The sequence below is a fragment of the Sorex fumeus genome, unplaced genomic scaffold (genome assembly GCF_029834395.1).
Source record: "Sorex fumeus unplaced genomic scaffold, SorFum_2.1 ptg000098l, whole genome shotgun sequence".
Classification (NCBI taxonomy): Eukaryota; Metazoa; Chordata; class Mammalia; order Eulipotyphla; family Soricidae; genus Sorex; species Sorex fumeus.
In genome coordinates this window covers 26,442,235-26,456,645 of record NW_026606155.1, presented here as the reverse complement: position 1 = coordinate 26,456,645, position 14,411 = coordinate 26,442,235, and the positions used below count along the sequence as shown (strand labels likewise).

Here is a 14,411-nt window from a genome sequence, read left to right as displayed (position 1 = left end):
TTTATTGTCCATTTGTTTGGAGGCCACACCTGGTGATGGTCAGATGTCATACCTAGCATGCTTTGGAGGGCCACATGGGGTGCCGAAGATAGAAACCGGGTCTGCTGTGTGCAAGACAAGCGTGTACTCTCTCTCTAGCACAGCACTATAAAAATAAAGACGAATAAAACATGACCCTCTGTCCTTAAATATCCACAGAAAGGGAAACAGAGAAATAGGACAGGGGTTAAGACGTCTGCCTTGCAGGCAGCCAACCCTATTTCAGTACCTCATGCCAACCAAAAAATCCACAGAAAAGAATAGCAACAGTACAGATCAGGGCGAGCGTCTCCTTTCCAAGAAGCAATTCCTGGGCTCTGGAAAGGAAATCAAAGACCAAATACTGATTGAGCTACAGATAAGACAGTCATCGTCTAAAAAGTAACCAATAATGGCAAGAACAGTGGCTGAGATATGCAACATGAGTGCCACAGACCACAAACGCTTTACTGAGGTTCCAGATATTTCTTCCTCCAAAAGCTTCTCTGACAAGATGGTACGAGGGACACCGTGAGTAATGGGAAGGAAGTTTTTAGAGTCCAGAAGAGGAAGATTTAGCAAGGAAGTTTTACTTGATGGGCTAATACTCAATATATTTTTTTTGTCTTTCTATTTTTGTTTTTGAGCCACACCCAGCAATGCTCAGAGGTTACTACTGGCTCTACATTCAGGGGTCATTCCTGACAGGCTGGTGGGGCGGGGGGGGCATATGGAATGCTGGGGATTGAACCTGGGTTGGCCACATGCAAGGCAAGCACCTTACCCCCTGTACTATTTCTCCAGGCCCTGCTAATAATTATTTAATTTTGAATCTTGTAGGGTAAAAACTAAGACTTGAATATATGAAGAAAAATCATGAAAAAGTGGAGAAAACCTTCTCGATATGTGCATGTTGGTTTTTTTACTGTAGTTTGGGGCTTTTTGAGTTTGGGGACTACATCCAAAATGCTGTTACTCCTGGCTCTGTGCTCAGGAAGTGGCTGGGGAACTTTATGTGGTGCCAGGGATTTGAACCAGGTGAGCCACTGACAAGACAAGCATCACATCTCCTGTACTATCCCTGTCCCCTCTGTGTGTTTGTACGTGGAAGAAGACTTCAGGAGAGAAGAATAATCATATGAGTGAAGGGGGAAAAAATTGCTTGCTGAAGGAGTTCTAGTTTATCCAGTAGACTAGGTCATACCTTTATCCCAAATAACATTTTCATGAAGTATTGTGTTGGTGGGACTATGACACAGCTATTTACAAAGATAGTGAGAAGCCTCCAGAGCAACTCAGTAGGGAAACGGCAAGAATGGTTTAAGGGTCCAGTGCAGGCAGCTAGCTGAGAAGCCAGGGCAGTCAGCACCTTTTGGAAAGAGTGGTGTAGGCGAGAAATGGTGCAGCGGCATTGAGAATTAAAATTAATGGTTAGGTAAGAACCAAGCTGGTTACGGCAAAGAGAGAAAAGAGTGAGAGGGGATTTGGATTTCAGTCAAGATGATAATAGTGATGATGACACTAACGAGTTTTAAAAGGCATTACAGTTCGGGGAGGGGAGAACATCTACTACAAACTCCCAAGTATAGAACGTGCCTAGGTATTTATTATATATGCAGACACCGGAAAGATGGTAATAGGTGAAGAAAGAAAGAAAAGGCGGCTAGGCCCTGGAGAGACAGCTTCAAGTCTGAGGGTCTGAAGGAGGCTCGGGTTCAATTCCTGTACCCTCTGGTTGCCCAAGCACCCTCAGGAGCATTGATGCTCAGGCTAGACCCCAAGCACAGTTAGGATGTAGCAAAAATAAAACATGCCAAAACCAGAGGGCCGGAGTGACAGTATAGTGGGTAGGGAACTTGTGTGGCCCAGAAAACAAAAACAAACAAGAGCTAAACCAAACCCCCAAAACGATGTGTGACTAGTCACAAAGCATGTCTCTTGACTAAACCTAATCGTCTGGACAACTGAACAATCAAGCCTGACTTCCCTGCTGCAGTTTTCTACAGCAGGATCTGAATGCCCCAGTCCTCCTGACCCTTTTCTCCCTTTCCATTCAAGCCAGCTTCCTAAAACGCTGATGATATTGCTGTAGCCATCGAAATGTGGCAAATATCTATGTGAGAACAATAGTGATTTTGAATTCTTTATTTATTCTCTTTAAGAAAAATATTAATTTGGGGCCGGAGTGATAGTACAGTAGGTAGGGCACTTGCCTTGCACAAAGCCAACCCGGGTTCGAGACCCAGCACCCCAAATGGTCCCCCCCAAAGCCCTCCAGGAATGATCCCTGAGCACAGAGCCAGGAGTAAGACCTGAGCACCTCTGGGTATGATTCCCCCAAGTCCCTCCCCCAAAATCAAAACATAATTTAGTAAGGTATGTTAATTCTAAACATAGCTCCATAAATTTTACATGGAGTATATACATCTATAACATTTCAGCTACCTAAAACACAGGGCTGCAAAAAAACATCATTCTTTAAAGTTTCAATAGTCATCAGAGTGTGAAAGTCTTTTGGTCTTTGGAGTTGAACCCTTGGGTTCCTTTTTCCTCTTATGGTATGAACAACCCTCAAATGCCATGTTATAAAAATTGTCCTGTTCAGGAGGCAAGGAGTTACACTTAATAATTTGTCTTTATAGAAGCAGAATTGAGACACGCACCACAAAACAGACATTTTAACACTCAGGAATTCAAAGTCAGGCAAGATCCTTTGGGCAATTACTGAAGGTAGGAATTTTCAAGCATTGCCCATTTTCAGATGTTATTCACATGGTATGTAAAAGGACTATCATATAAGGTAAGTCTTTAAAGGAATTCCTGACTTGACCTAGTTCTTTTATGGAGTGAGAGAAAGCCACTCTCTTTATGATCTTTGTTAAAGAAAGACACTACTACCTACCACAGAACTAACAGTAACTGGCAGAAATGGGCAGACACTTAGAATAATATGAGAAGGGAGGGAGGTGGCAAGCGAGAAGATAGCTGAAATCGGCAGTGAAAAAGTGAGATAGGCACGAGGCACAGAAGAACCTGACTGTTCCTGAATCTCTAAATGGTAGGGGATCTCCGGTCGGAGAACTGTTCGGAGGCCACTACTGAACGTCCAAGCGAGACAGAACTGAAATGCTAGCAAAGACAACAAAGAGCAGGCCGTGAAAAGATAACAGCAGAAATAATGAAACAAATGGACATTGTCCAAATATTCCACGTAGGTTTATGTGTGTCACTTTCCTGTCTTACTCAAGTTCCCACCCTATGGCCAGCTCGTTACCTCTAGAGTCCCAGAAGCGGACCTTCCTTCCTCCAGGCTACAGGGCCAGGCACACTGATAAATGAGGGAAGCACACACCCAGGTAAGGAGAGCGAGCAGAGGCCAAAGTTTTACCATATAAAAACCACTCATGACCTGAGCCAGTTTAAATTTACCCCTTTTATATGAGAAGAAGGAGCATAAAGATCTGAGTGGCATCAGATCTTTGGGCTTCCCCCCCCCCCCAAGAAATCTTGCAAATTTTGTTTTTCTGTGATTTTCCAAATAAGATGACAGTAAGTAAGTCAAATAAAACATCTCTAGGTTGAATCTAGGTGTGGTCTGAGAGTTTATAGCCTGAATTCTGTAAAGCTTTGCAGCAAAATGAATAGCACGTGCAGATTTCTAGGAGCAGAAAAGCATACATTTGGAAAAGCAACAAAGAGACAGGTGACTGGCCAGGAAATAATAAAAATGGGGCTTAACTTCTAGTGGCAAAAATATAAAGGATTCAGACATCAGAGTTAGATGGGTCTGTGTAAAAAAATCTGAGAGGAATTCTGACAAAGTTCTATTGCACAAAGGGAGCGGGGGAAAAAAACAAAAAACAAAAACAGAGACCCTACTTGGGCTGTGGTCAGAGAGTTTATAGTCTCTGTTCTATAAAGCTTGATTACAGAACCAGGCTAGAGCTAGGTACATGTAGCTGAGTGGCACAGCACATGATTCGCATAGGTGAAGGCCTGTGAACAACAAGAATGACAAAAAGTTGAATAGTAGAGTGGTGGGAATACACACATTATTTATTTCACCACTCTGTGCACTGATTTCCATCTGATTAAAATCATAGAAACTGTATGACAGGGTTTAAACAAAGGATTACTGATGCAATTTCCTTTAGCCTACTCGAATTGGAGTCGAGCATCTTCCACCCAGATCCTCCAAATTCCAGTAGGCGGGGGTCACACCCACCACCTGGCCCCCTGGCGCCGTGTAATCCCATCAGCGGCCAAGACTCAGAGACTATAAAATCCAGATCCCGGAACCGCGCGGCCGCGAATGCGCGAACTCTTATCAGAACTTTTTTTTATGACATCTTATTGTCTCATTCCTACTTTGGACAAACTTGCAGGCTATCGAACGTAGCCTGTCCACAGGGCAGAGTCTGGCAAACTCCCCGTGGCGTACCAAATATGCCAAATACCAGTAACAATGATGGGTCTCATTCTCCTTAATAGCCTTGAATATAATCTCAGGGCTAGGATGAAAGAGATGTTACTGGGGCCTGCTCGAGGCAATCGACGAATCCCTGGTAATGATTAACAAATATTAGCTATTATTTATTATGAGATACTGCGAGGTGAAGAAAGTAGTTCCAGATCACCTAGCCAGTAAGTCCTCTACCTTGACCTGGAGTCAGGATACATGGAGTCAGATCCTACTAAAGCAGCGGTATTCAACCATTTTGTTGGCTGGAACAATAGCACAGTGGTAGGGCGTTTGCCTTGCAAGCGGCCAGCCAAGCCAACCCGCGTCCGATTCCTCCGCCCCTCTCGAAGAGCCTGGCAAGCTACCGAGAGTATCTCGCCTGCATGCCAAAGCCTGGAAAGCTACCCATGACGTATTCGATATGCCAAAACAAGGTAACAAGTCTCACAAGGGAGACGTTACTAGGCCCGCTCGAGCAATCGATGAACAACGGGAGGACAGTGCTAAATAAGACAGTGCTATTTTTCTAAACATTTTTTATTGGGGGAAGGGACTCCCCTCCCCACACACACACTCACACAAGTGATTCTCAGAGTGTTCCTCACCTGGTGCTCTGGGGACCATCTGGTGCCAGAAATCAAACCAGGGGAATCCCACGTGCAAAGCATGTCCTCCCATCCTTTGAGCTATCTCCTCAGCCTTGTTTTCCATCTTTTATACCAGCACATGTTCACAGACCAGTGGTTAAACCATTGCTCTCAACTCACCGAGGCAGACCAATGATTTTCAACATTTTTATCTCCGCAAACAGAAACCATGGACTAGCGGTCAAAAACCAAGTTCTTCTACCTCCTTTTGCCCTCCTGGACTAGCTGCTTGTTATAGTGACAAAGATAAATTCATGCACACAGGGCAAGTGCTCGACCACAGTACGACAACTCCAGCCCCCAGCGCTAAGGTTCTTAATGTGTACAACGAGGATGTCAAATCAGATGAGAGTTTCTGTGCCTCTTAGTGATGACATTTTATTCTACTACCTTGCATCCACTTGTTTCAGAATAGCAATCACACAATCACAAATCATCCTGTTAATCGTCGATTGCCTCGAGCAGGCCCCAGTAACGTCTCCTTCATCCTAGCCCTGAGATTATATTCAAGTCTCTTTAGGAGAATGAGACCCATCATTGTTACTGGTATTTGGCATATTGGGTACGACACAGGGAGTTTGCCAGACTCTGCCGTGTGGGCAGGCTACATTCGGTAGCCTGCCAGTTTGTCCAAAGTAGGAATGAGATAATAAGATGTCATAATAAGATGTCGCGCGGTCGCATTTGCATTTGCGGCCGCGCGGTTCCGGGAACTGGTTTTTATAGTCTCTGAGTCTTGGCCGCTGATGGGATTACACGGCGCCAGGGGGCCAGTTGGTGGGTGTGACCCCCGCCTTCAGAATAGCAGCAGAGACAAACATGGGCCGGCTCCCACTACTATGGAGGTGATGCTCAAGTAAGAGAGGGTTAGCTGGGGTTTGGGACAAACCAAAACTGTCATCCTGGCATGAAGTAATCCCCAGGTTAAGCAAGGAAGGTGTTCAGGGTGAGGCCCCGGCCTTATAGTTCCAGGGAGACTGTACTAATTTCTCAGAGAACTAAAATTCACTCACATGCCCAAGTTGTTACAAGCTGAAAAGCAAAAAGCCTGGTAAGGATCTTAATAGGAGCTAAATCTCTATTTTTCAGAAAATGAGTGACTGTTACTCATTGGATGGAGAGGGGATGAGGCCAGGCTCTTTATGAAAGGCAGATAAACACTCTCCTTGTCCTAAGAAAACTATCCTTATGTGCTCAGACATATGGGCATATATAATTTTATCTGCAATTAAAAGAGGCTCACAAATTCCAAAAAATCTTTTCCCCCCCAGACTTTAGGTATCTCTGAAATTACCCTAACCTGTTCCAGGTTTGTCTTTCCATGATATTCAGAACTGCCCGAAGAGCTTAGTTGGGTTTTCAAACAGCTGTGATTAGAAGACAAATAAATCATCTCTTGGAAAAAGCACAGAGCCTTCTCTTCCTGCCACCTACCAATTTGAATTGGGAGAATTTGAATAAAAAAAGATCTATGATTTAATTCCAAAACACCAGGGGATGATGAATAACAGGACTCCAAGAATATATCCCTTTTCTGTCTAATCCATAAAACCTCACAGAACCTGTTATGAGATGGAATAGACAAAAACATCAGAAGTCTGGGGCTGGAGAGATAGTACAGCGGGTAGGGCATTTGCCTTGCATGCGGCCGACCCAGGTTCGATTCCCAGCACCCCATATGGTCCCCTGAGCACCGCCAAGAGTGACTCCTGAGTGCAGAGCCAGAAGTTATCCCTGTGCATCGCCAGGTGTGACCCAAAAAGAAAAAAAAATTAAAAAACATCCGAAGTCCCCATAGCATTATGCTCCTCATTCATTCCAAGGGGGAAAAAAAAAATCAGTCAAGATGGCCAATCAACCGATTAGGTGACTTTTCTCCCATATGGGCTTTGAAAACTGTAGGTTACCAAAGCAACCATATAAACTTCAGCCATAACTGAAGCCATAACTGAAGGACATATATTGTCTGCCTTAAGCCTGAAAACAGCCTAAGCGTTGATGAGTTTGGACAAACGTGCACAGTTTTGTGAATCAGTGCATCCCAATGGTTCCCTGAGCCCCGCCAGGAGTGACTACTGAGTGCAGAGTCAGGAGTAATCCCTGAGAACCAGGGATATGGCACAAAACAAACAAACAAACAACAACAACAAAAAACACCAAAACCCAAAACAAAAACCAAAAACACACAAAAACAAACATGTGCATAACATAAAGAATTTATTCTTTATCTTGTTTTCGTTACACTTCTGTAGTTATAAAACCTAAAATCTGTTATCTCATTTAAAATTTTTAAAAACAAAGTCAAATTTAGAAAGGAGGTAAGTGGAGAGAGAGGAATCCACATACAAATATGACAGAAAACTAGTGGAAGAGACTGCATAGAAACTGGAAAAAGTAAAGCGCTCAGCCCTGGCCCCACCCCCTCTCTCCTTCCTCTCAAGACACCGCTGACTTCGAAAACCACTCAGGATTTCCACTGGGAATGAATAGCTCAGGCCCCCTCTAGCTGTCAGCTATCAATGACAATTGGGAGACAGTAGATTGAGGTTGAGAAAAGGTTAGTACAGTTCAAAATCCTGCCTTTTATAACTGGAATGCTGATTCCTAAAGCTAAAATACGAGAGTCAAAAACAGGTGATGGAAAAGAATCCTCCCTAAGCACTCGGTGAAACAGCACAAAGGGGTGAATTCAGCAACCACATGCATTTCAGCAGCGACCATGCAAGAGGGAGGTGCGTTGCAACACGGGCAGCGCAACCCCCGGCTCCCACCGCCTGCATCTCAGAGAGGCCTCCTCAACCCCAGGGACAACCTCTGGGCTACACAAATGTACTGCAATAGGTCCAGCCACTCCGACCGCCCCATGGGGAGCATTAACTGCAACTAAAGATGATGAAGGAAGATATCCTCTAGATTTAAGTGCCCTGCTTTATGAGACCCATAAAATAAATCATAACCTCGTGTACTTTCCACGATAATTCTTCTGCAATGCCACTTTATAAAGTAAGAAGTTCCTTCCACGCGGGCTTTCTAGAGGCAGCAGGTCATAAAAGAAGCGCAGCTAAATGTAATAACATACAGGTGCCATAAGAAGTCATCCCTCCCCCTTGGAATTTAAGGGACATAAAAGAACTCCCCCTCCTGCTTGCTCCCCTCCACATACTTCCCTTAGTGACACTGAAATGTCCCCATAGTCATTCAGCCCATCAGCTGAGAATTAGCCTAAATGTACTCTTAGAAACATTCAGTGCCTGACACAGTAGTGTAGCAGATACTAACTTTCATTTTTCTAGTATAGGTCCTTTTGAGAAACTGAAAAAAGCAGACTCCCTACCCAGAAAACAACAGAACTTACATAAATACACAGTTTAGTTTCCATGCAATTTGGGGGGGGGGGGGGGCTTGAAGGAACTAAAATGGTCGGTGGAATGCCCAAAGACAATGGAAACAACTGAGAATTGGTCTTCAGCAGGAAACATACCACTCTGGAGGGGGAGGGGCCTGGGGATAGGGCAGGGAAGTGACTACAACCTTGGTGGAGGGAAGTGTTCAAGTGGGAGGAAAAGGGGGTGCTGAAAGATATGGGGATGGGGGGTGGTCAGGGAGGACATTGGTGGAGGGAAGTGGACACTGGTAAAGGGATTGATGTTGAAACATTGTATGCCTGAAACCCAATCATAAATCATTTTGTAATTTTATAATGACTAAATACAATTTTTTTTTTTAAAGAAGAGTGGGGCTGGAGCAATAGTACAGCGGGCAGGGCATTTGCCTTGCACGTGGCCGACCCAAGTTCAATTCCCAGCATCCCATATGGTCCCCTGAGCACTGCCAGGATTAATTCCTGAGTGCAGAACCAGGAGTAACCCCTGTGCAACGCTGGGTGTGACCCAAAAAGCAAAAAAAAAAAAAAAAAAAAAAAGAGTCCCTGCCTCAGACATAGTATAGTACAGTGATAGGGGCACATGCACCTCATCAGGGTTTGAGTCCCAGCACATATCCTGGTGCATCCCCGAGGATCCCTGAGCATCACAGGTGGAGGCCCCCAGCACGAGTGTGGTGTGTGGTGGCAGGGTCAAAACAGCATCAATCCTCTGGCCCTTTTGCTGAGCCAACAGCCACCAAGCCGAAAACTGGCCACCTGGACCCTCCTGAGGACCACTTGGCGGCAGCGCCCCCTCCCCTAAAGAAACCTCGACCCAACAGCAAGGCAACTGATATCTAAATCCACTCCAACTCTCCATCCCCAACTTGAAGCAACTGAGGAGCCCCAGGTCCACACCAGAAGGCCCTACTGAGAGGAGGCTTTGACAATCTCCTAAATTTGCTGAGAACTGACACTCACACCCAGGTCCCATCTCAGCAAAGCGTGTGGGCCTCCCACTGCCTGCATCTCTGAGCCAGGCTTCCTGACCCCAGAAACAGCAGCACACGTCAAGACACCTCCAGCTGCTATCCACTGCCAAACAGGTCTCAAAACCCTTGCTGGCTCTTCACATTACCTGAGCTGTGGCCAGTTTTAAGGCCGATGAATAAAAAGGGGCTCACCTCTGAGGTTTTCGAATATCCCAGAGTCCCACTCCTTCCTTCGAATTGGCCGTGGCTAATAACCTGGGCTCCACTGGATTAAACATGACACTGTGGAAAGCTGATGGGTAGTTTGCCAGGCAGAAGGGCTCTGCAAAGAGAGAAATTTGTCAGGTTATGGCAGGAATCTCTGGGCCAGGCAGCAGGCAGACAAGCAAGAATCTTAAGAAGAGCACCCAGGGGGCCAGAACCCCAACACAGTACACCATTCCAAGTTACCCTATTGCCGGGAACCAAGACCTAGGGCATATTCTACATAGAAAATCTAAAACTGGCATCATAAATACACATGTGAACAATCTTTAAGCCATATTAATATATGTTTGCACATACATATATATGTGCATATATTCAAATCCAGTAATAATATAGAGATGGACAATGTAAATGAGACGGTAAGCTGTTTCAAAGTAAATAAAACTCAATACATGAGCTGAAGAACTGTATGACCATTTGATCATTTACTGGCAGGATTGGGCTGAAGTGACAGCAGAGCGGGCAGGACGCTTGCCTTGCACGCAGCCAACCCGGGTTGATTCCTCTGACCCAGGTTTGATTCCTCTGACCCTCTCGGAGAGCCCAGTAAGGTACTGAGTGTATCCCGCCTGCATGGCAGAGCCTGGCAAGCTCTCCGTATTTTTGGCATATTCGATATGCCAAAAACAGTAACAACAAGTCTCACAATGGAGACGTTACTGGTGTCCGCTCGAGCAAATCGATGAACAAAGGGAGGACAGTGCTACAGTGCTACTAGCAGGATTATTATACCTGAATCTAAATGTGCTTTATTGAAGGGGGTCTCCCAAATGTGCTCGGGGACCTGGGACCACTTTTGGCAATAATCAGCTCCTGTAGGTTGATGGTTCAATGCTGGGGTCGAAGGAAAAAGTGCTGCTTGGGCCTGGCAGTGCCACTGACCACCAGGGCCATCCCAATATTGCTCAAAGGCCTCCAGGACTATATTGAGAGTGCCCGGGGGCCATACAGCTCTGGGGATAAAACCAGGGGCTTTGCATGACCCTTGAACCCTGCTCCAAATGTATTCATTAAAAATATTTTAAAGTTTTTATAAAGGTAGGAAGATGTAATCCTGAAATTTTATAGTACTATAAATTAATGGTGAATCAATAAATTTTTTAAAGAGAAAATGACAAGGAAATTAAAAAATTAAATATACAAAATATTAAAAATGTTTAAACTTCAGAGGGACAGAGTGATAATACAGTGGGCAGGATATTTGCCTTGCACGCAGCTGATCTGGGTTTGATCCTCAGCATTCCATGTGGTCCCCTGAACAGCACCACCAGGAATAATTTCTGAGTGTAGAGGCAGAAGTAACCCCTGTGTATTGCTGGGTTTGGCATCCCCCACTCCAAGCCCCCAGCCCCCAACACATACTGCCAAAAAAAATTTCTTTTAACTTTACAGGTGTAGTGAAGGCAAAAACAAAGACAAAGGAAAACAATGGTATACTTTCTCCTTTTGCTACATATTGTTCCCAAATTTTAAAAGAAAACAGTCTCAGTCTACATTTAGGAGATTCACTCCCCAGTACTGAAACACAAAAAGAATAAGGGGAATGGACAATGAATACTCAAACTTCTCTTCATCCCATCAGCTTTATTTCAGCTTTCCTTTACCTCACCGAGAACCCCTGCAGGCCTCTGAATGTATTAGCTGGCCCCAGCTGAGGAAGGAATCACTTCACTCCAGGGGAGAACATAATTCTACAGGCGCTGATTTTAAAAGAGAAGACAGAAAGCACCCGAGTCCACAGCTTCCAAACATAGTATTTCATGGCTTCTCAGTCAGCTCAGCCAGCAGATAATTCAAGCAAAGAAGAATCTTGCCTATTAAGCGCACAGACTCAATCACAGCTGCTACTTGCAGCCACCTTATCAATCTGACCCTAAGAACAAACTTCTCTTAAGATCTGAGGCTCAATAATGAGCATCGCCCAGAATGTGGAATGCTCAGAACAGAGCACAAGGAGAAGACCCGATCCTGCAGGATCTCTGGTTATTTCAGCAAAACGACGAGTCTGAAATGATGTGCATGTGAGCACCACGCTGAGCTGGCACCTAGAGGTCGCCCTCTGTAGTAAGGCACGACACTGGTTTATTCTTAAAACCACTGTTCAAGATACCTGTAGCAGTTAGTACAGGGATAAGAGCTGGTGGGGATTCACAGCTGATGGGAGGATTGGCAACTGGACCTTATTTCTGGTTACTTAGGGGCAAGATGAATTCCCCAGGAATATTTATGTCCTTATGGGTTTTCTCTTACTTTACTTACTCTCACCCAGATTCCTCAGGTAAAAGACCGGACCTGTCATAAATCAACATCAAACTTTATTTTTTTTTGCTTTTTGGGTCACACCCGGTGATGCACAAGGGTTACTCCTGGCTTTGCACTCAGAAATTACTCCTGGTGGTGCTCGGGGGACCTTATGGGATGCTGGGAATTGAACCCGAGTTGGTCGCGTGCAAGGCAAACGCCCTACCTGCTGTGCTATAGCTTCAGCCCCCTGACATCAAACTTCTTAATATAATTCCAGTGATCTTACCTCCATGGGGAGACTCTCGGATGTCCCAGATGAGAACTCGGCCATCATCTGACGAGCTGGCAAAAATATTGTCATTTACTGGGCTCACTGACAAGCCATACACTGCATCTTCATGAGCAAACACGTCCAAGGTCTCGCTGCTGAGAGAAAGGGCAGAAAGCATATTGGCATAGACATAACAACTGTGCACAGACTCAGGCCTCCACACCTGCGGGTGGAGATCTCGTTCACTTCCAGAGGCAAGGAGCCTAGCTAAACCCAAGGAGACATTCAGCTTTTAGGTGAGAGAAAATATTAAAAGAGATTTTGTGGGGAGGAGGGGGTTTGTGAAGGGCTTGGATGTTGCTCCTGGTAGGGTTCAGGGGATTATGCAACACCAGGAATCGAACCTAGTCCACCCACATGCAAAGCATGCACCCTTGCCACTGAGTCATCTCTCCAGACCTAAGGAGACTTTCAGAGATTTTACAATATGTTTGCTTTTTGCCTAGATAGCGATAGCACAGCGGGTAGGGCGTTCGCCTTACAAGCGGCCAACATGGCCGACCCGAGTTCGATTCCTCCGCCCCTCTCGGAGAGCCCGGCAAGCTACCGAGAGTATTCGATATGCCAGACACAGTAACAGCAAAGTCTCCAATGGAGACGTTACTGGGCCCGCTCGAGCAAATCGACGATCAACGGGAGGGCCTTTACCTTACCTTAGGGCTGGAGCGATAGCACAGCGGGTAGGGCGTTCGCCTTACAAGCGGCCAACATGGCCGACCCGAGTTCGATTCCTCCGCCCCTCTCGGAGAGCCTGGCAAGCTACCGAGAGTATTGGATATGCCAGACACAGTAACAACAAAGTCTCCAATGGAGACGTTACTGGGCCCGCTCGAGCAAATCGACGATCAACGGGAGGGCCTTTAAAAAATATTTTAAAGCAGCTCAATAGATAAGCTTTGCATATTAATTTTCTATAGAATATGTTTGTTTGGATACAGATTTGGGAATGGTGCTACATTTCTTTTTCTTTTCTTTTTTTTTTTTTGCTACATTTCTTAAAAAGTAAGGGAATGGGGAGGGTTGGAAAGGGGGGATATTCTAGGGACATTGGTGGTGGAGAATGTGCACTGGTGGAGGGATGGGTGTACGATTACTATATGATTGAAACTTAAATATGAAAACTTGTAACTATCTCACGGTGATTCAATTAAAAAAAAAAAGAAAGAAACTGAAAAAAGAAAAAAAAAGCAAGGGAATGGTTCAAAGCAGCCATTTTGCTACCCTCAGAAGGGGAAACAGCATGTCTGGGCAGTATACCATGATAGATAAGAGCACTGCTCTGAGGTCCGACTGCATAAGTTCAAATCCTACCACAAGCTCACCTGAAACTATCTAATAACCTAAACATCTCTTTTGTCTTCTTAACTGAGAGCATAATAAATCACCCTCATAAAATTGTGAGGGTTAAATGAATCCTACATATCAGCACTTAAATAGCATTTGGTACATCAAAAGAATTCATTATATATTAGCTATTATAATTCTCCCCTTCCTTCAACTTCCTTTGAATCTTCACCTGAAAAATGCAATTTTGTACCAACTTAAAAAATCTCTTTTAATCAAAATTTCATTTCAAAACTATTATAGGAAGCTTTTTTAGGGAAGAGCAGCTGGTTTTGTGTTATTTTCTTTAAAAACTATTTTGGTCTAAAGAGACATTTGCCTAAGAAAAAAAAGGAGAGATTTGCCTTTCTTCATATGAAAAAATAGTTCATCACCTTCACATATCAACAATCTATTTACCTTTCAACATCATGGAGAATAACTTGTTCATCATTTCCTGTGAGAAGAGAAAAAAGAGACATTTGATAATTCCTTCAAAGTGGTCCCTATCTATAATACAATTTTGTAGCACTGTACCACTGTCCTCCTGTTGTTCATTGATTTGCTCCAGCGGGCACCAGTAACATCTCAATTGTGAGACTTGTTGTTACTGTTTCTGGCATATCGAATATTCCACAGGGAGCCTGCCAGGCTCTGCCATGCGGGCGGGATACTCTCGGTAGCTTGCTGGGCTCTCCGAGAGGGGTGGAGGAACCAAACCCGGGTCAGCTGTGTGTACAAGGCAAACGCCCTACCTGCTGTG

The 14,411-nt window shown here is 44.7% G+C and overlaps 1 protein-coding gene across 4 annotated transcripts in view; it reads right to left on the bottom strand.

Annotated features, from left to right (window-relative positions):
• DCAF5 (DDB1 and CUL4 associated factor 5) overlaps positions 1-14,411 on the bottom strand; it is a 120,855-nt gene that overhangs the window by 66,544 nt on the left and 39,900 nt on the right. For 3 of the 4 annotated variants that reach the window (XM_056134359.1, XM_056134362.1, XM_056134361.1), the window contains 3 exons: positions 14,069-14,105; positions 12,281-12,420; positions 9,676-9,805 (listed from right to left, as the gene is read on the bottom strand). In XM_056134359.1, coding sequence (XP_055990334.1) covers positions 9,676-9,805; positions 12,281-12,420; positions 14,069-14,105 — 307 coding nt within the window. The remainder of the gene's footprint in view (positions 1-9,675; positions 9,806-12,280; positions 12,421-14,068; positions 14,106-14,411) is intronic. The other variant, XM_056134360.1, reaches the window with a different exon arrangement.